Here is a 25,510-nt window from a genome sequence, read left to right as displayed (position 1 = left end):
AACCATATAATGTGGTCCTGAGTCAGTGAGAACCTCCGGTGTGTCTAGAAGAAACAAATGCAGAAAGCTCTTAGAAGTATACAACCTTAACCCAGCTTACACAGTATTTCTACAGATAAAAACCTGCTGATGATATGCTCACAATACAAAATTATGAAAACACGGAGAAACTATCCACAATCGCACAATGATTTAATAAACAGTTTTTGAACCTCAATAGAATTATTGGATAAACATATAAATAGACTAAAAATGGAGAATATCAAATATATGAAATGCTAAAATATATTTAAATATATTATGGCTGAGAATTTCCCAGAAATAATAAAAAAAAAGATGAATTCTCAAATTTAGGAAACCCAGTGATTCCTGCTCAGGATAAAGTAAAAATCACCATCTAGGCCCCTGATGGTGAAACTACCAAAGGCAGGAAAAACCTAAAAAGAAATTAACAACAACAAAAAAAAGAGTGTTAGTTTAAGATAATAGTAAAAACTTTGAGGATTTTTTTATTTCTGAAAATACTGTAAGATTGAATGTAAATATACCTTTTATTTTCATTTGCTATGGTATTCTGGGTTTAGATGGTTTTAGAGCAAATTTTCATACTGGGATAAATCTATAATATTCACATTGAGTATACTTGTGTAAAGTCTAATTCGTACCTTAAAAATTAATAGCAATTATTGAGTTGGTTCTCTATAAAGCATAGATAGAAGCATAGTGAAAGCAAAGGTTCTGAGCTCTTTCTTTTTAGTATCCCAAGGTAGGAAGAAGAATGAAGCTGGCCACAACTTACTCACTGAGTCGTCCTTTATGAAGCACCTGCCACGTGCCAGGCACTCATTCTGGCATTGTAAATACAATAGGTAAACAAGACAGGCACAAACCTTGCTCACTAGGACATGTATTCCAGCAGGGAAGACAGACAGTAAGGTAACAAATAAAGCAATATACATAGCAATTTGTGCTTTGAAGAATATTAAAATAGAGAATAAGGGTGCGTGGGGCAGAGAGTAAGGCACCAGTCAATAGTGCTCTAGGAGATACTCTGAAAAAGTTTTGTCAGAGTTGAGAGCTAAAGAGAAGCAGCAGCCACTGGACAAAGATGGAGCCTCCCAACCAGGAGAAAAGCATAAACCTTGCATCAGGAAGGGGCTTGTTACTTTCCAGAGTCAGAGACCTCTGAGACAGAAGTGGGTGAGTAAGGACAAGGCCAGAGAGGCAGGCAAAGACCCTCTCTGAATGTCTGCATTGTAATTTACAAGAGAATGATAGTACTTGCCAGCCACAAACCCTGTGCCCACAGGATTGACCTGGGACATTACTGACCTTCTTCAGGGTGAGAAGTCTCAGTCCCTGGAAGGATGCAAGCATGGAGTATCGTTTGTTTAAGTGTCAAATGTTTAACTGAACTCAAGATGTTTAAAGTTCCTTTGAATTCTAAAACTCTGTAAGTCCATTTAGTACACTCCACTGGAGAGCTTTTCTAAATGATTGAACTAATTAAACAGAAGGTAGTTGCAGAAAGATGCCTGAGCATTCAAATACTTGAAACTCAGTGCTCTCCTGAAAAGACATCTACAGAGGATCACAAAGAAGATTGAACAATGAAATTATGCCATTAAATCTGTGATGCAGTTAGAAACCAGGATTATACAGTGCTTTAATGAATGGATTTATTTTCTTCACAAGACTGCATTTGGGATTATAAAATAGGGAGATACAGAATTTGTTTTATTTTGAAATGTAATTACACCAAGTGTACTTCTGTGACTCCAAGAGCTTTTTTTTTTTTTTTTTTTGTTTTGTTTTAGCAGTTATGAGTTCAGTCCAATAAACATTTATTGAGTACCAGCTGTGTGGTTAGTGCTGTAAAGTATACAGGTATTAGTAGTAAGTCAGTCTTAGTCTCCATAGAGTTCTCAGCCTAATAACAAGAAGAGGTATGTACACAAATCAATATCATATGACACAGTAATAAATACTATACTAGAGGTACAACACAAGTTTATGGGAGCACAGAGGAAGGGATTATCAGGAATAGCCTCATTTGAACTGTGCTTTGAAGGATTAAGTATGATTGTGTCGAGATGAATGGGAGCTATTGAGAGTAGTGTTGAATGTAAGGCATATTTAGCATTCAGTCAACCTTTTTTATGTGCCAAGCATTTTTTTTAATGTATTTTTTCATGCAAAAATGAGTAAAATCTCTGCTTTCAAGTAAACATATGTCAGGTGGTAGTGATAAGTTCTGTGACAAGAAAATAAAGCAACATACTCGGGGGTTAGGATGAAAGTTTTTGTTTTAGAAAAAGTAATCAGGAAAGATCCTCCTGGGGTTTCATTTGGGCAGAAATCCTGATGAAGTAAAAGAGTGAGCCACCTGGCTATCTGGGAGCAGAGCACTAAAGGCAGAGGAAACAGTAAGTGCAAACACCTTGGAGTGAGAGTGTGCTGGTTATGTTCAAATAACAGCTAGAAGTCCCTGATGCTGGACTGGAGTGGGAAGAGGAAGATTTATAGTAGATATGCTCAGAGGCATGGGCAGGGCTGGGTTACATGACACTGAACATCATGGTAAGGACTTTGGATTTATCCTGAGAGGAATGGGAGCCACCAGAGAATTTCAGACAGAGGAGAAAAACTCACCATCTCTTTAAAACAATTCCTCTCTTGAATAGAGAGTTCATGAAAGTATCCACACATATGTGGTCAATCCAAGACAGAGGAGGCAAGAATGTATAATAGAGAAAGGATAATCTGTTCAATAAATGGTATTGGGAAAACTGGACAGATACATACCAAAGAATGAAAGTGGACTACTGTCTTATACCATATATAAAAATAAATTCAAAATGGAGTAAAGACTTGAATATAGGACCTGAGACCATAAAAGTCCCAAAAGAAACCATAGACAATAAGCTCTTGGACATTGATCTTAGCTTTTTTTTCAAACCAGTTGCCTCAGGCAAAGCCAACAAAATCTAAAACAAATGGGATTATATCAAACTAAAAAGCACAGTGAAGGAAGCCATAAACAAAATGAAAAGGCAGTCTACAGAATGGAAGAAGATACTCGTAAGTGATATATCTGATAAGATATTAATATCCAAAATATATGAAGGATTTATACAAATTAATATCAAAAACACAAATAACATGATTAATAACAGCCAGAGGACTTGAGTAGACATTTTTCCAAAGGTATAGAAATGACCAGCAGACACATGAAAGTATGCTGAACATCTCTAATCATCAGGGAAATGCAAGTCAAAACCACAATGAGATATTACCTCACACCTGTCAGGTTCACTATTGTCAAAAAGACAAAAAATAACAAGTGTTGGTGAGGTTGTGGAGAAAAGGGAACCCTCATATACTGTTGGTGGGAATGTAAATTGGTGCAGCCAATATAGAAAACAAAATGAAGGATTCTCAAAAAATCAAAAATAGAACTGTATGATCCAGTAATTCCACTTCTGGGTATTAATCCAAAGAAGACAGAAACATCAATCTGAAGAGATAATCACCCCTATGTTCCTTCCAGCATAAAATACCCAAGATATGGAAGCAATGTAAGCATCCAGTGATAGATAAACACACTGGACATTACTTAGCCGTAAAAAAGGATGAGATCTTGTCATTTGTGACAGCATGGGTGGATCTAGAGGGTATTGTGCTAAGTGAAATAAGAAGAAAACAAATACCATATGATTTCATTTATATGTGACATAAACGAGACTCATAGGTACAGGGAACAAACTGTTGGTTACCAGAAGCAGTGGTGGGGAGATTGGAGGGCAGGTGAAATAGGTAAAGGGGATTAAGAGGTATAAACTACTAGTTATAAAATAAGACACATGGATATAATATACAGCATAGGGGATATAGCCAATAATATTGTAATAATTTTGTGTGATGACACATCATAACTTATGACAGATCCTTGACTTATTGTGGGGATTATTTCATAATGTATACAAATAACAAATCACCATGATGCACACCTGAAACTAATAGGATATTTATTGTATATATGTATTTATAAAAAATATGTATGAGTATTTATGATAGGTGGGGTGAAAGAGAGCCTATGCCACAACTTTTTGCGTCCAGAAATAATTTGCTTTTGTAATTCTATGAATATCAAGAAAGAAAAAAACTGTTTATTGGAAGACATCAAAAGACTGAAGCAAGACAAACAAGCCCTTGAAGTAGACTTGGAAAAAATGAAGAAAGAGAGAGACCAAGCCAAAGATCAGATTGCTTATGCCACAGGTAAAACACTGAGCTTAAACAGTTTACCTTTATACTCGTAACTGTTCTAATCTTGAATTTAAGTAATAGCAGTTGCTATTACTACTCAAGGAATAAAAATCCTACTTCTTGAAGTATATTGTAGTTTTAGAAACTTTAAAAAAAAGTTATTAATAGGTGGGTTAGTTGCTTTTGGCAGGACTAATTGCAGGATCAGAGAATATCAAGGATTGTTTTGAATTTGTGGCATATTATGTCTATTCATTTTCATGTTTGTGACCTTCCTGAGGGTATGGTCTGCCTTTTTATCCCTGGGTCTGAAACAGAGGCTCTTAAGTATTTGCCAAATGAACAAATAACACTACACCTATGTTTATAGAAAACGCAAGGATAAATGTGACATTCCCCATCAGGGAAAACACGGGAAAATAAGAATGCAGAAAAGTTTAATATTGAAAAAAAATACAAATAACATGAGACATGGTACTAAATAGGGATTTCAGGGAAGAGTAGCATTTGAGCCGGGTCCTGACAGATTGAAAGACTCAGAAGTGAAGGAATGAAGGGAGGTTGCTGGAGTGTGCTTGCTTCATGAGCATATATCGAGTGCACCTGTGGATTGGAGTTTAGGATGACAGAACACAGGACTAGAAAAGTAGATCGGAAGAGTCCTTGTAAGATCTCTCCACTGTGATACCATGATCTTCACTGTGAGATATACACCACCTGTTTGTTAGAAAATTATATTTAGTCTCCTCATCTGTAAAATAGAATAATAATAATAATACCCATCATATGTTTGTTGTGTTAAATGAAATCCTGTATGGAAACTCTCTAATGTTTCCCATTGCAATTTATTAATATAGTTATAGGGATGCTTCATGTTTATTATCTCTTGGATCCAACATTTATTGTCCCATGGAAATGACTTTGCTTTTATTATGAAAGTCAGTGGGAAAACAATTGATTTATCAAAAAAAAATTATACACAGCCAACTTTGCTATGAATTTGAGGAGTTGGACTATGAACACAATGTTCATCTCTCTTTATTAACAGATTAAACTGGATACTGCCTTGCCAAGACTAATTTTTTTTTTTTGCCTATTATTTTTTCATAATGCTTTCATTAGATTGGCATTGGTTTCTATGTAATTTAATTTATTTCCATATTTTGGGAAATTATAATCAAGTTCAGGAGTTCATCTTATAGGAGTTTCATCCTATAGGTGAAAAATTATATGAAATAAAAATTCTAGAAGAAACACATAAACAAGAAATCAGTCGCCTGCAAAAAAGATTACAATGGTATGCTGAAAATCAGGAACTTCTGGATAAAGATGCATTTCGGCTTAAAGAAGCAAATGAAGAAATTGAGAAGCTCAAACTTGCGGTAATAAGATCATTTGAGAATGTATTTCTGTAGATGTACCCTATTCAACAATTAGTTCTTCTTAGCCTTGTAAGTGTGATTAAATCAGTACTATAAACTCTGCCAATTAAAATAGATGGTTTGGGTTTGCTCATAGATGTGTAGTCTGTTTTAGAATAGACTGAGAATAAATCCAAGCTCCTTATCACAACCTGTCAGGTCCCTGTATGGTCTGAACCCTGCCTGCCTGTCTCTCCAGCCTCATCTGTATCATACTCCACAAGTCACTGTCCTGCAGCCACATCAAAACTCTCTCTGATTCTTGAACGTGCCAAGCTTGTTCCACCGGTTGCCTTCATCTCGATTACTCTGGCCTACGTTCTTCCATGTCTCACTCCTCATTCAAGTCTCAGCTCCAAATTCTCCTTAGAAAGACCTTCCCTGATCTTGTAATCTAATGGAGCTACCAATCCTGCCCTCTTCTGACCCTTTCACTCTATTTTCTTCTTTTTTTTAAGTGTTTGTTTATTTTGAGAGAGAGAGAAAGAGAGAGAGCATGCACATGCAGGCATGTGCACAAATGGGAAGAAGAGAGAGGGAGGCAGAGAGAGAATCCCAAGCAGGCTTCACACTACCAGCACAGAGCCCATCGCAGGGCTCAGTCTCATGAACCTGAGATTATGACCTGAGCAGAAATCAAGAGTTGGATGCTTAACCGACTGAGCCACCCAGGCGCCCCTGTTTTATTTTCTTCATAGCATGTGTCACTCTCTGAAGTTATTTTATTTACTTGTTGATTTACTTTTATTAGCTTATCATGTGTCTCCTCCATCAGAGTGCAAGCCCTGTTAAAGCGGGGACCTGGCTTATCTTGTTTGCCCTCTGTGTCTCCAGCACAGCACCCTATCTGGGAATTAATAAATGAATGAATGACCTACCATTATGCTTCTTTCCTGGTGTTTCTCTGGTATGTTTTAAATATGCTTAACAGGTTCTTTACTTATTGACAGGTTGAGAAACTGAAAGCTGAATCTGGAAATCCATGTATTCAGCAGAAGATACGTTTAAAAGAGAAAGCAGCTGATGCCAAAAAAATTCAAGACCTAGAGCGACAAGTATGTGTTCAGGGTAAATTTTCATTAGGGCATTTTTTATACAGAGAATTTTTGTTTTCTGCTATTTCAGTAGTTCCTACAAAACATAGTCAACCTGAAAATTCTTACTTTTATTCATTTATTTTAATATAGAACTGCCCTCTAAATATTCTTTATATATAATATTTAAAGTGACAGCCATAAAAGTAGTAAACATCATTTTGTACAACTTGTGGCTTTATACATGAAGAATTTTTAGGCTGCTGTGCCTCATTTGATGGTAGACCTATGGGTGAAAGGTTATTTTCATTCCAGCTCTATTAGACATCTAGAAAGAAGGAAGCAGCATTTTAAAACTCTGGGTATAGAATTAGGATTCCTTCTCCTCATAAAAGTTTGGTGAGAGAGGAGTACAGGAAAGGAGACTTTTAAATTGGGAACATGTTAGAAGTGCTTGAGAAGTGTTGCAAACACCCTGGAAATAAATGGAACATTTAGCCTTCCAAAAAGCTCCGTCATTTTGAGTTCTTGCTCACCGTCAAGCTTAGAAGTATTCATTTTATGGTCAGTGTAGCTGGGAGACCTTTTCAAAAATTATGTAGTAATGCTTATTAGGATAAAGATTTTTTTCATTAAAGTAGTCATATGTGGGGTGGAATATTAACTTTTTCCTTTTGTTTTTAAAACTCTGTAATTTAGCATTTGTATTCATAACTCAATTATTAAAACGAAAGAAGGATTTCCAGCCCTGTGCATAAGGGAGCATAATTCTATAGTCAAGTCATGACACTTAAATATACAGTTACTATTCCATCACAAACCCAAAACTGTGAGGTCATCACTGGGCTCAGTATTACCCCAGTTTTCTGAGAGAAGGAAAACTAAAAAATTAGCTTTTTGTTCCTTTTACAGGACCTGTTCTTATAGTAAAAGGTATGGTCGGTAACTTGGCTTAGTAGCCAGGAGAGGAATAGGACAGAGGTATTTTAAAGAGTTAGAAGTATTCTGAAATAACTATAGTACAGGATTGCTTGCCTATTTTTCAGTGCTTTTGATTTAGATTAGCTAATGTAGACGAAGCCATCCAGAATTGTGAGAGAGAAAAGACCAAAGCAACTACTTCCCTATTTGATGACTTTAAGAGAAATAATTTAGAAAGTTATTTTATTTACTTGTTGATTTACTTTATTAGTTTCTCTCCTCCATTGGAGTACAAGTGCTGTTAAAGCAGGGATCTGGCTTATCTTGTTTGCCTTCTGTATCTCCAGTGCAGCGCCATATCTGGGAATTAATAAATGAATGCAGAACTAAATGTAACAGAGTGAAAACAAATGAAGCATGCTTAAAAGCAAAATTAAGACTTGAAATGGTAAATCATATTGACTAGAAATATAGCACTGAATACAAATTATCTTCCTCTTTTATTAATGTTTTCATTAAGGGGTGCCTGGGTGGCTCAGTTGGTTAAGTACAAACTTCGGCTCAGGTCATGATCTCATGGTTTGAGTTCGAGCCCCATGTCAGGCTCTGTTCTGACCGCTCAGACCCTGGAGCCTGCTTCAGATCCTGTGTCTCCCTCTCTTTCTGCCCGTCCCCCACTCACACTCTCTCTCTCTCTCAAAAATAAAAAAATAGGGGCGCCTGGGTGGCTCAGTCGGTTGAGCGACCGACTTCAGCTCAGGTCATGACCTCGCGGTCTGTGCTGACAGCTCAGAGCCTGGAACCTGCTTTGGATTCTGTGTCCCCCTCTCTCTCTGCCCCTCCCCTGCTCATGCTCTGTCTCTCTCTCTCTCTCTCTCAACAATAAATAAACATTAAAAAATTAAAAAAATAAATAAATAAAAATTTAAAAATGCTTTTGTTAAAAAATGTATTGGCTTACCATTTTAGACTATATCTTTCTAAAATATTGTTTATTAATATTTTATATAGTTTACTGTGTGTACATTTCAGATCTTACTCTGTTCCCATGAACATTTCCATCCTAATGATTTTAAACCTTACTATATATTTATTGTTTTAATGTTTATTTATTTTTGAGAGAGAGAAGAAGAGAGAGTGGGGAGGGGCAGAAAGGGAGGAAGAGAGAATCCCAAGCAGGCTCTATGCCGTCAGCACAGAGCCTAACAAGGGGCTCAAACTCACAAACTGTGAGATCATGACCTGAGGCAAAGTCAGAGGCTTAACCGACTGAGCCACCCAGGCGCCCCTAAACCTTAATATATATTTTAAAGTAAAGGTATATCACAGTGTATTCAGAATCACTTTGGAGCCATATTCTGAAATAGGTTAATTCTAGAATAAAATATCTCATTTTCTAAATAGTTCATAATTAAAAATGGGGCCAATTAATTAGATGCCTGTTATAATGAAAATTTCAGATTATGTGCAATTTTTAATTCATACTTTTATTTAATGGAATATTCCATAGTTTAATTTCCAATGAGAATTTTTGAAAAAGCAGTTACTTTTGTGTATGACAGCCACACTGGTATCAGTGACCAGCATTTACTCATATCAATGACCGAAGAAAAATATTAAAAAGCAAAATTAAAGAAAATTAAAGTAAAATCTAATTTTCCCCAAAAATGTAATAAGCACTTCAAGATATCAAAATTATGTTGAAATATTTCTTAAAATTTTAAGTAAATGCATTAATTATAAATATGTTAAAACATTCTTTTTTCTTTTATTTTTACATTCAAGTTAGCATATAGTGCAATAATGATTTCAGGAGTAGAATCCAGTGATTCATCACCTACATATAACACCAAGTGCTCATCCCGACTGTCTTCCTTAACTGTTGCCCATTTAGCCCATCCACCCACCCATAACCTCTCCAACAACCCTCAGTTTTTTCTCTATATTTAAAAGTCTCTTAAAAACATTCATTTTTTAAAAATCTAGCTCTTCTCTTTTCAGTATACATTTTGTATATGTGTATGTATGTATTTTGTATGCTTAGATCTACTTCAAATAACTAGATTTTTAATACCAGAGAAAGCAAAACTTTGAAAATGTCACAATTGAAGTTATCGATATTTGTATCTGGATATATTTCAATTTATGGTGCATATATGAAAGTGCAAGCAGTCTTCATGACTGGAAATATTTACTATAAATGTTGTAAATGAACAATATTCAATGTCTAACATGAACAATATTCAAGTTATATATAGGATTTTAAGTACCAGCAATGCATCTTGCCTTAGGGGGTGTAGTTTTTGAGACCAGATCATATTAAAGCCAACATTATCAAGCCCTCGCTGTATACTGGGTGTTCTGCTAAGCACTTTACCAAGATAAATGTCATTTGATCCTCACTTAAGTGTGCCAATGCCATGAAATTGGTATTGTCATTCCCATTTTACCAGTGAGGCAAAAGAAATGTAGATTGAGGAGTAGACACAGGTCATAAAGCTGGTGGCACAATCTGAACTCCAAACAAGCTCTAACCAGTGCACTAGACTGCCTCTCAGGTTTTATTTTATTTTATTGTATGCTCAGAGGTAGAAAACTATTCAATAAAGAATTTACTATTTTAATATATGTTTTTCAAACACATCTAAACTGTAATTTAACAAAAACAGATATAAACATATGTACATGTATAATATCAAGCTCTAATTTCTGTAGACCCTGGTACAGTTCTTTCTCACAAAAAGACCATAACATATGTTATTGCTTATTAGACTAAATGAAAAGTAGTGTTTTGTGAAGACTTCATTAAATATCATCTAACCCTCCTTGCTTTCTAATTGAAAGAAGTAACTGTAATTTTAAAAATAGATTAAACTTGGGGCGCCTTGGTGCCTCAGTCGGTTAGACGTATGACTTTGGCTCAGGTCATGATCTCAGAGTTTGTGAGTTTGAGCCCCGTGTCGGGCTCTGTGCTGACAGCTCAGAGCCTGGAGCCTGCTTCAGATTCTGTGTCTCTCTCTCTCTCTCTGCCCTCCCCTGCTCATGCTCTGTCTCTCTATCTCTCCGTCTCTCTCTCAAAAAATAAACCATACCAACACAACAGAAATAAAAGCAATAATAAGAGAATATTATGAGCAATTACATGCCAACAAAATGGGTAATCTGGAAGAAATGGACAAATTCCTAGAAACATATACACTACCAAAACTGAAACAGGAAGAAATAGAAAATTTGAACAGACCCATAACCAGGAAGGAAATTGAATTAGTAATCAAAAATCTGCCAAAAAACAAGAGTCCATGGCCAGAGGGCTTTCCAGGCAAATTCTACCAAACATGTAAGGAAGAGTTAACACCTATTCTCTTGAAACTGTTCCAAAAAATAGAAATGGAAGGAAAACTTCCAAACTCTTTTTACGAAGCCAGCATTACCTTGATTCCAAAACCAGACAGAGACCACACTAGAAAGGAGAACTATAGACCAGTTTCCCTGATGAACATGGATGCAAAAATCCTCAACAAGATATTAGCCAACCGGATCCAAAAATACATTTAAAAAATTATTCATCACGACCAAGTGGGATTTATACCTGGGATGCAGGGCTGGTTCAATATCTGCAAAACAATTAATGTGATTCATCACATCAATAAAAGAAAGGACAAGAACCATATGATCCTCTCAGTTGATGCAGAGAAAGCATTTGACAAAATACAGCATCCTTTCTTGATAAAAACCCCCAAGAAAGTAGGGATAAAAGGAGCATACTTCGAGATCATAAAAGCCATATATGAATGACCCAATGCTAATATCATCCTCAATGGGGAAAAATTGAGAGCTTTCCCCCTAAGGTCAGGAGCAAGACAGGGATGTCCGCTCTCACCACTGTTATTCAACATAGTATTGGAAGTCTTAGCCTCTGCAATCAGACAACACAAAGAAATAAAAGGCATCCAGATCAGCCAGGAGGAGGTCAAACTTTCACTCTTTGCAGATGACATGATACTCTATATGGAAAACCCAAAAGATTCCATCAAAAGACTGCTAGAATTGATTCATGAATTCAGCAAAGTTGCAGGATATAAAATCAATGCACAGAAATTGGTTGCATTCCTATACACCAACAATGAAGCGACAGAAAGAGAAATCAAGGAATCGATCCCGTTTACAGTTGCACAAAAAACTGTAAAATTCCTAGGAATAAATCTAACCAAAGAGGTGAAAAATCTACACACTGAAAACTATAGAAAGCTTATGAGAGAAATTGAAGAAGACACAAAAATTGGAAAAAGATTCCAGGCTCTTGGATAGGAAGAACAAATATTGCTAAAATGTCAATACTACCCAAAGCAATCTACATATTCAGTGCAATCCCTATCAAAGTAACACCAGCATTCTTCACAGAGCTAGAACAAACAATTCTAAAATTTGTATGGAACCAGAAAAGACCCTGAATAGCCAAAGCGATCTTGAAAAAGAAAACCAAAGCAGGAGGCATCATAATCCCAGACTTCAAGCTATACTACAAAGCTGTAATCATCAAGACAGTATGGTACTGGCACAAGAACAGACACTCAGATCAATGGAACAGAATAGAGAACCCAGAAATAGACCCACAAACGTATGGCCAACTAATCTTTGACAAAGCAGGAGAGACTATCCAATGGAATAAAGACAGTCTCTTCAGCAAGTGGTGCTGGGAAAACTGGACAGCGACATGCAGAAGAATGAACCTGGACCACTTTCTTACACCATACACAAAAATAAATTCAAAATGGATGAAAGACCTCAATGTAAGACAGGAAGCCATCAAAATCCTCAAGGAGAAAGCAGACAAAAACCTCTTTGATCTTGGCCACAGCAACTCCTTACTCAACATATCTCCAGAGGCAAGGGAAACAAAAGCAAAAATGAACTATTGGGACCTCATCAAAATAAAAAGCTTCTGCACAGCGAAGTTAACAATCAGCAAAACTAAAAGGCAACCAACAGAATGGGAGAAGATATTTGCAAATGACATAGCAGATAAAGGGGTAGTATCCACAATCTGTAAAGAACTTACCAAACTCAACACCCAAAAAACAAATAATCCAGTGAAGAAATGGGCAAAAGACATGAATTGACACTTCTCCAAAGAAGACTTCCAGATGGCCAACTGACACATGAAAAAATGCTCAACATCACTCATCATCAGGGAAATACAAATCAAAATCACAGTGAGATAACACCTCACACCTGTCAGAATGGCCAACATTAACAACTCAGGCAACAACAGATGTTGGCGAGGATGCAGAGAAAGGAGAACCCTTTTACTCTGCTGGTGGGAATGCAAGCTGGTGCATCCACTCTGGAAAACAGTATGGAGGTTCCTCAAAAAACTAAAAATAGAACTACCCTACGACCCAGCAATTACACTACTAGGCATTTATCCACGGGATACAGGTGTGCTGTTTCGAAGGGACACATGCACCCCCATGTTTATAGCAGCACTATCAACAATAACCAAAGTATGGAAAGAGCCCAAATGTCCATCGATGGATGAATGGATAAAGAAGATGTGGTATATGTAGATACAATGAAGTATTACTTGGCAATCAAAAAGAATGAAATCTTGCCATTTGCAACGATGTGGATGGAACTGGAGGGTATTATGCTAAGTGAAATTAGTCAGGGAAAGACAAAAATCGTATGACTTCACTCATATGAGGACTTTAAGAGACAAAGCAGATGAACATAAGGGAAGGGAAACAAAAATAATATAAAAACAGGGAGGGGGACAAAACAAAAGAGACTCATAAATATGGAGAACAAACTGAGGGTTACTGGAGGGGTTGTGGGATGGGGGGATGGGCTAAATGGGTAAGGGGCCCTAAGGAATCTACTCCTGAAATCATTGTTGCACTATATGCTAACTAATTCGGATGTAAAGTTTAAAAAATAAAAAAAAAAAAAATAAACACTTAAAAACTTAAAAAAAAAAACTTCAGTTGGAGGGGGACATTTGTAGGAGGGTTGGGGTAGGGTGGAGATTGTTGCACATAGGGGCAGGTGCTTAGGAAGCTGTGTGTTTATTGTACAAATTCTGTACATTCATATGCAGATGTCATTTTTCAATCAATAGATAGTATAAATACAATCATCAAAGGGAGTCTGTGGGAAAAAGGGAAGGGAAAAAGCTTTCTCTTCAGAAATATTGGGTATTACTAGTACAGTAGAAAGTCCCAAGATCTGTTTCAGATAAATGTAAGAGGATTTCTGTAAATTAACCAGTAACCAGTACTAAATTAGACATTAAACTACAGGGTTTTAAAATCAGATAATCTAGGGATGTAAAATTTGAAATTAATCTGTGTTTCTGTGCATATGATTCAGTCTTGTGATATGATATAAACGTCTCTTTGAAATCTAGACATGACTGATAGAGCATAATCTAAATTTATACATGAAACTGCTTAATTTTAATATATTTGTGATCTTACATATATGCAAAAATATTTTAATAGGTTAAGGAAATGGAAGGAATTCTAAAGAGAAGATATCCCAATTCTTTACCTGCTTTAATACTGGCTGCATCAGCAGCTGGTGATACAGTGGATAGAAATACAGTGGACTTTATGGAGAAAAGGATAAAAAAACTAGAGGCTGATTTGGAGGGCAAAGATGAAGAAGCAAAGAAAAGCCTTCGTACCATGGAACAACAGTTCCAGAAGATGAAGGTGGGTGCCATCTAGCCATGGACATGGGGCTCAGATCTCAAGGTTTCAGTATTGTGGGAGCTGGGCACTTCTTAGGTCTCATTTTAACAAATAATTTTAAACATCCTTCCCTGTAAAACCTTTACCATGCATGTCAGTAGATGCAAAAGAAATCTAGACCCATCCTATCTTTTTTGCTCTTCTTTATCTACTTTTCTTTTTATTTCAAGCATAGAAAATCAAGCACAGTGTTCCTCTCAGTGATGCTAGAATTAGTGGTAATTAAGTTATGAAAAGGCAAAGTAAAACATGTCTGGTGTATATTCAGCATAAAATGTTTTTTTAGTTACCATGGGTGAAAATACTTTTTTGAGGGATGCCTGGGTGGTTCAGTAGGTTAAGCAGCCCTCTCTTGATTTTGGCTCAAGTCATGATCTCAAGGTTCATGAGATCAAGCCCCATGTTGGGATCTTGCACTGTGGTGTGGAGCCTGCTTGGGATTCTCTCCCTCTCTCTCTCCCTCCCCCCCCTCCCCCCCGCCTCTCCTATCCCTGTTTGTGCATGTGCTCTCTCTCTCAAATAAACATTAAAAAAAAAAAAAAAAGAAAATACTTTCCTGAAATTTCCCTAGACAAGGGGGAGGAAATGAGACAGAAGAATATCTTTGGAGTAGAGCAGGGAGCAGGGCAATGTTGGTTGAAAATGTCTTACTTTCTGAGTTTTTTAATCCTTTGTGAGGAATGAATCAGAAAATACAAGTAGTAGGATGACCAAGTATGAAAGAAGATGTGATATTTAATTTACTTTAAAAAATTTGTTTAGCACACAGTTTCTGCAGTAATTCTTGCTAGATGCTTTCACGAACATTTTAGTTCATCCTGCATCATCCTTCCAATCACCAGTGAGAAACAGATATTGCTACTCTGCTTCACAGATGAGGGAACGGATGTTCACAATTTAACTTCTTGCCTGAGGTGCTATTGCTGGTGAGTGACAGAGGCCTCAAATCCACAGGCCACAGATTTCTATCTTGAGAGAAGCAACAGATGATAGAATATTAGATTCCAGAAACAGTAAAAGGTTGAAAACCTGGAAGTACATTGGCCTGCTAGGTAACTTAAGGTCATGTCAAGGAAGTTGGCTTTACTTTATTTCATACTCTTTCAAATCTCTCAGCCCCCTACCTGGTTTTCTTTGTTCTCCTGTCCTAAATTCCAAGGCGTACTTCTCTTTTAACTACCCTCTTTTCAACCATACTTACCTCCCTTACCTTCTGCTCCAGCTCACCCATCTCTTCCTCTGCCCCTCCTCTCACACAGATCTCTGTTTGTGAGGAGGTGGCATAGTTGAGAGAGGAGAGCTGTCACGGGTGTCTAGGTGTCTGATCCTGGGAATTTGCTCGGTGCTACTTGGCAATCCTCTTGCTGTGACTGATCAGTTTCTTCCATTCCCCTAAACACTCACCACAGACCTCCTTCCATCAGGTTCATGTGACCCCCACACCACCTTTAGCAGACTGCCTCCTATCCATAGGAGACTGTGGCATGATGGAAAACACACAGGCTTTCTAGGGTCAGACCAACCTCCAGTCCCCAGACCGGACTTTGCGCTAGTTACTTTACCCTCTGAGCCTCTGTCTCCTCATATGTAAGAGGAGTTGTTATCTACAACTGACTTATTGCCAAGTATGCCACTTTTTCTCCTGAATTTTTTTCAATTCCTCTGTTCCTTTTCATCACCGTGTTACTCGGCTGCCATCATTAAGAAACAATGACCTGGATAACTATTGTAATCTCCTGACTAGTTTACACATACCCACATCACTCCATCCTCTAATCAGCTCTTGCTGCTAAAGCCAAAATTATATTTTCATATCTGTGTCTTTTACACATACACACACCCCTACCTTTATTTATATCCCTCAATAACTTCCTGTTCCTCTTAGGTTAAATAAATGGCTTAATCCATGTATAGCCACACCCCTCTTGCTGTCCAGTGTGTTCTCACACTCTGCTTTCTCATCCAGTCATATGTGTTTCTCCTACTTGCCATGTTTCCTGCAGCCACAGAAGTTTGTACACTTACCTCTGACTGGTATGCTCTGCCCACTTCTTTCAGTTGAGATAGATGTTCCTGCCCTTTAGCTCTTAATCCAAGCATTGCTACCCCAGTGAAACCTTTGTGGACTCGCTGGTAGACAAATTATCTTATAGGCACTTTCCATGCACTTCTCCATTTTGTCTACCATGTTCACAGCTGTTTCGATTGGATCATGAGTAATCTCTCTCCCCATCTAGCTTCTGGAATTTGTGATGGCTGGAACTGTTCTGCTTTTACTCACCATTGTGTTCCATCATTCAAGACACAGAGTAGATGTTAAAATATTTTAATTAGTTAGTCCTTAATTCATAGGATATTGGGAGGATTGAGTGGCAAAATATATGTAAACAGCCCTACTGCCTTATGTGGAGTATAGCAAACATTCAATAAATGATTATAGTAATTACAGCTACTATTAACATTCCAGTGACCACATAGAGGCTAGAATTCCAACCCTCTACCTGATTTTTATATATCTAAATCTCTTCACCCTGATTTTTCTCTTTTTGTGCTTCCTTAGCCCATCCCATTCCTGTCTCTGCTCACTCTTTATCACTTCTTCCTTTCATTCTGGCTCCCAATACACACCAAGCATTAGATTGCCTTTGCAGGTGTTCTTCCTACTTCCGTAATGTCCCTGCTTCCACTTATCCCCAAATTTACATTCCTCTCTCAAGCCCAAACCTAAATGTGCTCCCTCTATTCACTCTTCCCCCTTCTCTCAGGCACACAGGGGGAGCCTCGTCCTCTTTGCACCATATTCATAGGCCCATTATCACAGTTATCATAGGACACTGAAATTTTCCATCGCTCTCCTGACCAGGCTATAAACTGTTTGAAGGCATGAGCTGGACTTCTTTATCTCTAGAATCTGGTACAGTGCCTGGCACACAGCGGTAGCTCAATAAATATTCATTGAATGAATGAACACTGTTGTGCCCCCTCTGCAGAGTAACCTACTTAGGCTATTTTGTTTATAATAATAAAGCTGCAGTGTGACAAATCCAAGCTGACTTACTCCCTATGAGATTCCTAAATTGATACTAGCAAGTTGAAAACGGGCTATCTCTTAAAGATTTCAGCGCCCCCAATATCTTTCCCTGTTTATCCTCAGAGTATAGTTTGTCAGTTTGCATAGTGAAAGGTACACAATAATAGGTTTGATTGTGATACTTAAAATAAATTTTGGGGTGTAGAGGAATGTGTTATATAATGTTTATAAAGCAACACGCTAATTATGAAATTATACAACATATTGAGAACATATAACGTTATGCTCTTTAAAGATTAGGACTTCAGCCCATTGGACTGACTCAGGGAACAGAGCTAGAAGCATCAGAACATGTAATGAATGCCTGAATGAAGGAATAGGTAGGACCTAGCAGAATGCTGGGCTTTGGGAACAAGTGACATGCTTAGCAGTGGTTTGACGTTACATGGATTCCTTTCTGCAGATCCAGTATGAACAGAGACTAGAGGAGCAGGAGCAGCTACTTGCCTGCAAATTGAAGGAAGCACCCCAGAACCAGCCTGACAGCTCCTCCAGGGTTGAAGCACTAGAGAAGGAGCTCGACGACATCAAGGAAGCCCATCAAATCACTGTAAGAAACCTTGAAGCTGAAATAGACATTCTTAAACATCAGAATGCTGAATTGGAACTCAAGAAAAATGATAAAGATGGTAACGATTTCCAGTCTATAGAATTCCAGGTAGAACAGGCTCATGCTAAAGCTAAACTGGTGCGACTCAACGAGGAGCTGGCTGCGAAGGGGAGAGAAATACAAGACCTTTCAAAAACTGTGGAGAGGCTCCAGAAGGAGAGAAGGATGATGCTGTCTAATCAGAACTCTAAGGGTAGAGAGGAAGTGACTGCAAAAAGGGGGAAGAAAGATGGTTTGCATTCAGGTAAAGGAAGTGCTAATGCATTCCCTGGAACCCTGGATGGCAAGCGTTACCAACCACACACTTTTACTGATTCCCATGTTTCAGAGGTTTTACAAGAAAACTGCAAATTGAAAAATGAACTGGAGAGATTAATTGTGGAGAGGAATGAGCTAAAGATGAAATCTGAAGCAGCAGTGACCCAATTTGAAAATTCCATGAAAAGGTAAAATGTGAATTTGTAAATATATGGGGATATAAAAAGATAAAAATGCCAAAATTATAAGATAGCTTTCCTCTAGATTATCAATTTTACCCTCAACTGAATTCATCACCAAATTTTATGAAGTTGTACTGCATTGCTAAGCATAGATCTCTTTCAGAGTAGGATCCTCTACCTGTTGAAGGCCAAATCCTGATAAGCCTGAATCTCTGTGTCAGCCCAAACCATGTGCTTGGGCTGACTGATCTTGTCTTTCTGCAGTTTTCCAGATGGTGTTAATAAGCTGACCCACTGGGACTTCTTATAAATGAATGTCATCATTTATGACTGCCATGGGAAGACTGCAGAAAACTGCTATTATAAAACTAGCTGACATTCTAAGAGGAAAGATCCTCTTTTCCAAAATAACTCTTAAAGTTAATCTAGTGATCACATCCATTCATGCCTTAAAGAACTTTTGTGCTCATTCCTTCTCAGAATCACCAGGTACTGTCTACTGTCTTTCCTCTGAGCCTTCTAACATGCTCAGATCTTTTTGTCCATCATCAAACCAAGTCTCTACTCATCTTTCTGTCAGGAACACTTTTCCACAAGTAGCGTCTTATTTGCAACTCACTTCCTCTTAACCGGGACTCTTATCCTCAGCACTCTTTTAAATGTGATCTCTCAGTAGTGCTCTTTCCTGGTCCAGTGGTGTTTTCTCCATTTTCATTCTCCTTGACATTGTTCTTTCTTGAAATGGCTTCCTCCCATAACCTCCATGACTCACACTAGGGAGTGTGACTAGTGCGCCTCTCCTGTACCTTTAACCGACTCCTGACTCTTCTTTCTCCTTCCACAAAAACCAGACTTCTACCAGGGTTTATTTTCAACTTTCTGTTTATTCTCTGTTCTTTATCCATTGCTAAATTCATGTATTCTTATGGCTTCTATGAACCACAAACCCGATTTACTTTCCAAGGCTGTTTTCTTCCCTGAGCTCAGATGTTAAATCTACTGGGGTTTTTTGGATTATTCCTCTTGGACTCAGTAGTATCTCAAATTTTATTCCTTTTTTTACCTATAAACTAGCTCCCCTCACAGCTTCCCCATCTCCATCTAGCACCATATTTTTTCAGTTGTCAAGTCCAGCTTTTACCTCCTTTATTTCTTGGGCTCACAGTTTATGGGGGTGCTTCCTTATAAATAGGTCTCCTTTCACTTTCTACCTTACTGTAGTGCAGCCTTACTTGCTTTACTACAGCATCCCACCCTAATCTCCCTGATTTTTGTTTCTGTCTCCCCTAATCATCTTGCTTAAAAACCATTAATATTCTTAAATATCCCTGTATTTGAGTTACTCTGCCCTCCACTGAATCCCAGCTTCCTGAAGTATCACGACTAACTTACTCCATGTGGCTTCTCAAGTGCCATCACCATTACAAGACTTCTGTGTGGGCCTTAGTTGCTGAAGGTCTTTACTACATTTTGCTCGTTCATGTTTCAAGTGCTACCTCTTCCACAAAATATCTCCTAGAGCCTCTCAGGAAATTTCCTGCTCTCACTTCCAACTCCTCCATAACTTATATACCGTGTGCCAGTATTGAATATCAAGAAAGCACTAATCAGACAATGCCTGGTAACTCCTTGAGAACTGAGTTAGATTATACTTCTTTGCAATGTGGTAAAGGAGCAGAGTGAGCATAGCAAGCACCGGACAAATGCTTATTGAATGATGGGCAGCTGTGTCTGAATGCTTCCATATTGAAACCTTGTGTTTTTAGTTCTCAATGTGATAATAAAAATAAAGCTATTAGGAAAGAATTGCATTCTTTCCTAGAAAAAATTGAAATTTATCCTATAAATTTTCCTATATATAATTTATAATTTTTTAGTATTGCTTAATCTGTTTTTCAGGCAGCTCTGGGCCTGATAAGTAAAGAATATAACCTTTCCTAATCCCAGATTTAGGCCAGTGGGGTATTTTGTTTGTTGGTTTGGTTTTTTTTTTACTTCAGTTGTGTCATAAGTGCTTTAGATTTTTATGCTTTTCCATACTGTTTCCATGAATAAATGTTCATATAGTCAAATGAGCAACTGATAAATTTGTTTATAGCAACAGTGAGTCACTAAATATCTGCTTTGAATAAAATCCTATCATTTTTTGGGGTGCGTGGGTAGCTCAGTCAGTTGAGCATTTGACTTCAGCTCAGGTCATGATCTCACAGTTTGTGGGTTCGAGCCCCACATTGGGCTCTGTGCTGAACACTTGCTCAGAGCCTGGAGCCTGCTTCAGATTCTGTGCCTTGTTCTATCTCTCTCCCCCTCCCCCACTCACGCTCTGTCTCACTCTGTCTCTCAAAAATCAATAAATGTAAAATTAAAAAAAATTTTTTTAAATCCTATCATTTTTTAATAACTTTTCCAATAAGAAAGAAAATGTTTATCTGTAAGAAATGTATTGTCTTTATCAGAACTTTACCATTTATTAAATATACCATTTATTAATTAAACTACCTTTTAATGCATAAATTTTGTCACACAAATCAGTAGTCTCTCACATTTAATAATCCAGACTAATCAGGTGCAAATTACACTGGGTCCTAAAGAATTACTGTAAACATTATTTTGTTTACCTGACATGGCAGCTAGCCCTGGAGTCATATGTGCAGAGCACACACTGGTGAACATTGCCTAGAGAAAAAGAAATTGGAAATTCTAAAAGGAACTGTGACTACCCAGATTAAGAATCTGGGCAAAAAATCTGAGTTTATCTTAAAGATAAAATGTTTGTGGTGCCTGGGTGGCTCAGTCAGTTAAGTGGCTGACTTCAGGTCAGGTCATGCTCGCACAGTTTGTGAGTTCAAGCCTCACATCAGGCTCTGTGCTGATAGCTCAGAGCCTGGAGCCTGCTTCAGATTCTCTCTCTCTCTCTCTCTCTCTCTCTCTCTCTCAAAAATAAATAAACATTGGGGCGCCTGGGTAGCTCAGTCAGTTAAGTGTCCAATTTCAGCTCAGGTCGTGATCTCACGGTTCGTGAGTTCGAGCCCCGCGTCCGGCTCTGGGCTGACAGCTCAGAGCCTGGAGCCCACTTCAGATTCTGTGCCTCCCTCTGTCTGCCCCTCCGCTGCTTGCACTCTGTCTCTCACATTGTCTCAAAAATAAATAAACAGTAAAAATAAATAAACAAACATTTAAAAATAATAATAAGGGCGCCTGGGTGGCTCTGTGGGTTGAGCTTCTGACTTTGGCTCAGGTCATGATCTCACAGTCCGTGAATTCAAGTCCCGCATCAGGCTCTGTGCTGACAGCTCAGAGCCTGGAGACTGCTTCAGATTCTGTCTCCTTCTCTCTCTGCCCCTCCCCCACTTGTGCTCTCTGTCTCTCAAAAATAAATAAATGTAAAAAAAATTTTTTTTTAATAAAAAAGTAAACAAAAGAAGATAAAATATTAGGCCCTTGCTTTAAATCCAGACAGAACATTTAGAACCTTCCATTCTCTCAGAAAGTACAGCCCCAGGCTAGGGAGCCAGTGGAAGGCCCAGATTTTGAGGTCTAACACTGTGCTGGGCTTGAACCCCAGCTCTGCAACTTCCTAATCTGAACTCCAGAGACATCACTCTTTCCAAAACTCAACTCTGCCCTTATAAAATTCAGTAAATAATAGTGAGCTCATGGTGTGGTTGTAAGAACTCACAAGCAATAATGTATAAAGCACCTGACAAAAGTAAGTCATGGTGTTCTTTCCCTATGCCTCTTTAATTTCCAAGCTTCCTGCACTATTTTTATGCTAACTCTGAATTGAAGAGCTGTTTTTATGTGTGATTTTGTTTGATTTGCTCTACAGGGTCAAGGAAGATACTGCAGCACACATTGCATCTCTCAAAGCATCTCATCAGAGGGAAGTAGAGAAACTCCTTTGCCAAAATGCAGTAGAAAATTCTTCTTCCAAAGTAGCTGAACTAAATCGTAAAATAGCAACTCAAGAGGTAGACAACTTTATCAATCTTTCCTTGGCTTTAAAATTATTTTTTTCAGGACTGTTAACAGAACATTTAACTTCACTTTTTAGTAGAAATGAGAAAATATTGACTTGATTTTTTTTAGTAGGAGAGGATGCCGTTACCATTTAACTATTCTACTTTAAAACTATTCTCTCGAAATAAGTGGTTTCACAGTTTTGTCCCTGTATTTCTCAAATAGTTCTTCTCCTAAGTCATTTGTAACAAATGGTAGAAGTATGGTCAATCACATTTTGTGGTTGAGAACTGAGTACTTGAACTTGAATGTTCAATCATTTCCCTCTACCCAAGTCCCAGCTGACAAGTAATTATCCTAGTCATTCTCTTGCCCATTTATCTTTCATTCATTAAACAAATAATGATTCGGGGTCTATAGACAATGAAGCACTAGGGATAAAATAATGAACAGAGATATGCACACAGCTTGTAGCCATTATGAAACAGTCTTCTTAGAATTATGACAGAATATGCTGAAAGCTTATCCACATTTCTTTAAAAAAGTGTATCTTCCTTTTTGGTTAGTGTGTATATCTTCAAGGAATATCTATGATTATCTACTGTGATGGTAGCAAGTTGAAAAAAACAGCATTAAAATAGAATTTGTATCTGCAACTTACTTTCAAATGGTGTATCCCAGGAAAAGAAAGAAAAATAAGGCAAATATGGCAAAAATGTTAGCAGTTGGTAAATCAAATTAAAGAATATAGGTCCACTGTGTTCTTTTCTCTAGGTTTTAATTTTTAAAAACAAGCTGAGGGAGAAATACTTCAAGAAACAGTTATCTTACCATTATTTCTCCCTTTAATAATCATTTAATAGTATCTTGATTAAAAACAAATTGCTCAACTAAGAAGTTTAAGTATGGACTGGGTATTAGATATGAGATTATTGTAAATTTTTTAGGCATAAAAATGTTGTTGGGTGGCTTAGCCAGTTAAGCATCCAACTCTTGATTTGGGCTCAGGTCATGATCTCATGGGGTCGAGCCCCAAATTGAGTTCTGCACTGAGTGTGGGATTCATTCTCTCCTTTTCTCTCTGCCTCTCCTACTCATGGATGTGCGTGCACACACACACACACACACACACACACACACACACACTTTCTCTCTCAAAATAAATAAACATTAAAGAAAATGCTGTTGTGGTTTTGTGAGATGTCCTTGTAAGAAGATGCATGTTGAAGCATTTGGGGTATTTTAGTGTGAAATGAGGTCTGTAATTTAAATTCAAACAAAGAATTTTGACTCTTTTAATATTTCAATGAGAAAGTGCTTTTTATTTTTTTTTTTAACATTTATTTATTTTTGAGAGAGAGAGGGAGCGAGCATGAGTGGGGGAGGGGCAGAAAGAGGGAGAGACACAGAATCCGACGCAGGCTCCAGGCTCTGAGCTGTCAGCACAGAACCCATGAACAGCGACATCATGACCTGAGCCCAAGTCGGACGCTTATAGCCAACTGAGCCACCCAATCTTTGTACAGCAGTTGCAGATAACTTCTCTGGCTTTTTTCCCCATAGGAGTAGGGTGTCAGTGGGCAGTATAAACATTATATCAAGTTATTATATATTATGTAGTTGGGAGAGGTGGGAAAAGTAGTGTCATTATGCCATAGTGCCTGCCCTAAGTGTTACTTTCCCAGAGTTCTAAATGTAATATTGTAAATTATAAGTTAAATGGAAGTCAGCATAGCCTGATGGTAAAAACAGTAAAAGTATTAGAGGTAATAGATGCATATTTTCCTAAGTTTTAAGATCCTTGATGAAAGTATCTATTTCAGGTTGCCAAAAAAATATAAGCATGATATTTATTTCATGCTTATTAATAGGCTTGTGCTATTATTCTACTTAATCACAAAGTGATAAAGACAGTATTGGCTATCTTCAAAATGCTTAGACTTTACAGAGGTTTATTTTAAAAGGTATTTTTCAGGCCTTCAGAAGAAAAGTATTAGAGATAAAGAAGCCAAGTAGTTACACAGCCATTATTTGTCATACATGTGATACTTTCCATTAAATATTGAAAGAAAATAATGAATGTATTCAATCAGCTTAATTTATTCAATGAACTTGATTCCTGTGACATTTTATTTTTGTTAGAATTTGGTAATTTAAAAATATTAGGATTTTTTTTTTTTGCTACAAAAACACGTCATTAGTTGGTTTTCTGATATTTTTCAAATAATGTTTGAGAAGAGTTCTATTAACTCAGTACTTCTAACATAATTTCATAGGTACTTCTAAAACATTTCCAAAATCAAGTTAACGAACTACAGGGTAAACAGGAGTCTCTGGTAGTTTCTCAAGTTCGAGAAGAAATCTTACAGAAAGAGGTAAGAAGTAACAAAAATATTGTACTAAAAAGCTGTTTCTTAGCCATTTCAATCATATTCTTATTTTTGTATTAATTTTTGTTAACTTAGATGTATAAATGGAAATAACCTGAAAGTTATCACATCAAAAAAGTAATAACTTGTTTATGGTAAGTCTGCTTTGCCCAGGTGAAACTCTTCAATGGGTAAATAAGTTTCTTATATATTTGTATTTGATTTTGAGATTTTTCTGGGCAGTGGGGAAATAGGGAGAGGGGCATTTGGTTCTTTTGATTGTTTTAGGAGGAAAAATTGGATGGTTAAGGTCATTTTTGTATTAAGTACTTGATACTGTTAAGAAATAACTAAAGTAGTCATTACGGTGATGCTGGATCCCCAGTAACAATATTATAGGAGATAGATCTTTCTGGAAACTCACCATTTTTATTACTCTAAGATCCCTTTGATTCTAGAAAGTGTAAAACACCAGACAACTGTGCATTCCATTCTTTGAAGTGTATCCACCACATTTTATTATTCAAGAATTTATTAAACCGGGGCGCCTGGGTGGCGCAGTCGGTTAAGCGTCCGACTTCAGCCAGGTCACGATCTCGCGGTCCGTGAGTTCGAGCCCCGCGTCAGGCTCTGGGCTGAGGGC

The 25,510-nt window shown here is 37.5% G+C and overlaps 1 protein-coding gene across 5 annotated transcripts in view; it reads left to right on the top strand.

Moving 5' to 3' along the window:
• CEP162 (centrosomal protein 162) overlaps positions 1–25,510 on the top strand; it is a 113,991-nt gene that overhangs the window by 61,783 nt on the left and 26,698 nt on the right. For 4 of the 5 annotated variants that reach the window (XM_042939282.1, XM_042939285.1, XM_042939281.1 and 1 more), the window contains 7 exons: positions 4,155–4,281; positions 5,488–5,651; positions 6,641–6,745; positions 14,146–14,358; positions 17,892–18,544; positions 22,368–22,509; positions 24,775–24,873. In XM_042939282.1, the coding sequence (XP_042795216.1) occupies positions 4,155–4,281; positions 5,488–5,651; positions 6,641–6,745; positions 14,146–14,358; positions 17,892–18,544; positions 22,368–22,509; positions 24,775–24,873 (1,503 nt within the window). The remainder of the gene's footprint in view (positions 1–4,154; positions 4,282–5,487; positions 5,652–6,640; positions 6,746–14,145; positions 14,359–17,891; positions 18,545–22,367; positions 22,510–24,774; positions 24,874–25,510) is intronic. The other variant, XM_042939284.1, reaches the window with a different exon arrangement.

The sequence above is a fragment of the Panthera leo genome, chromosome B2 (assembly GCF_018350215.1).
Source record: "Panthera leo isolate Ple1 chromosome B2, P.leo_Ple1_pat1.1, whole genome shotgun sequence".
In the NCBI taxonomy this organism is placed as follows: domain Eukaryota; kingdom Metazoa; phylum Chordata; class Mammalia; order Carnivora; family Felidae; genus Panthera; species Panthera leo.
Note: the sequence above shows the minus strand (reverse complement) of the source record. Positions and strands in the feature narration are given on the sequence as shown.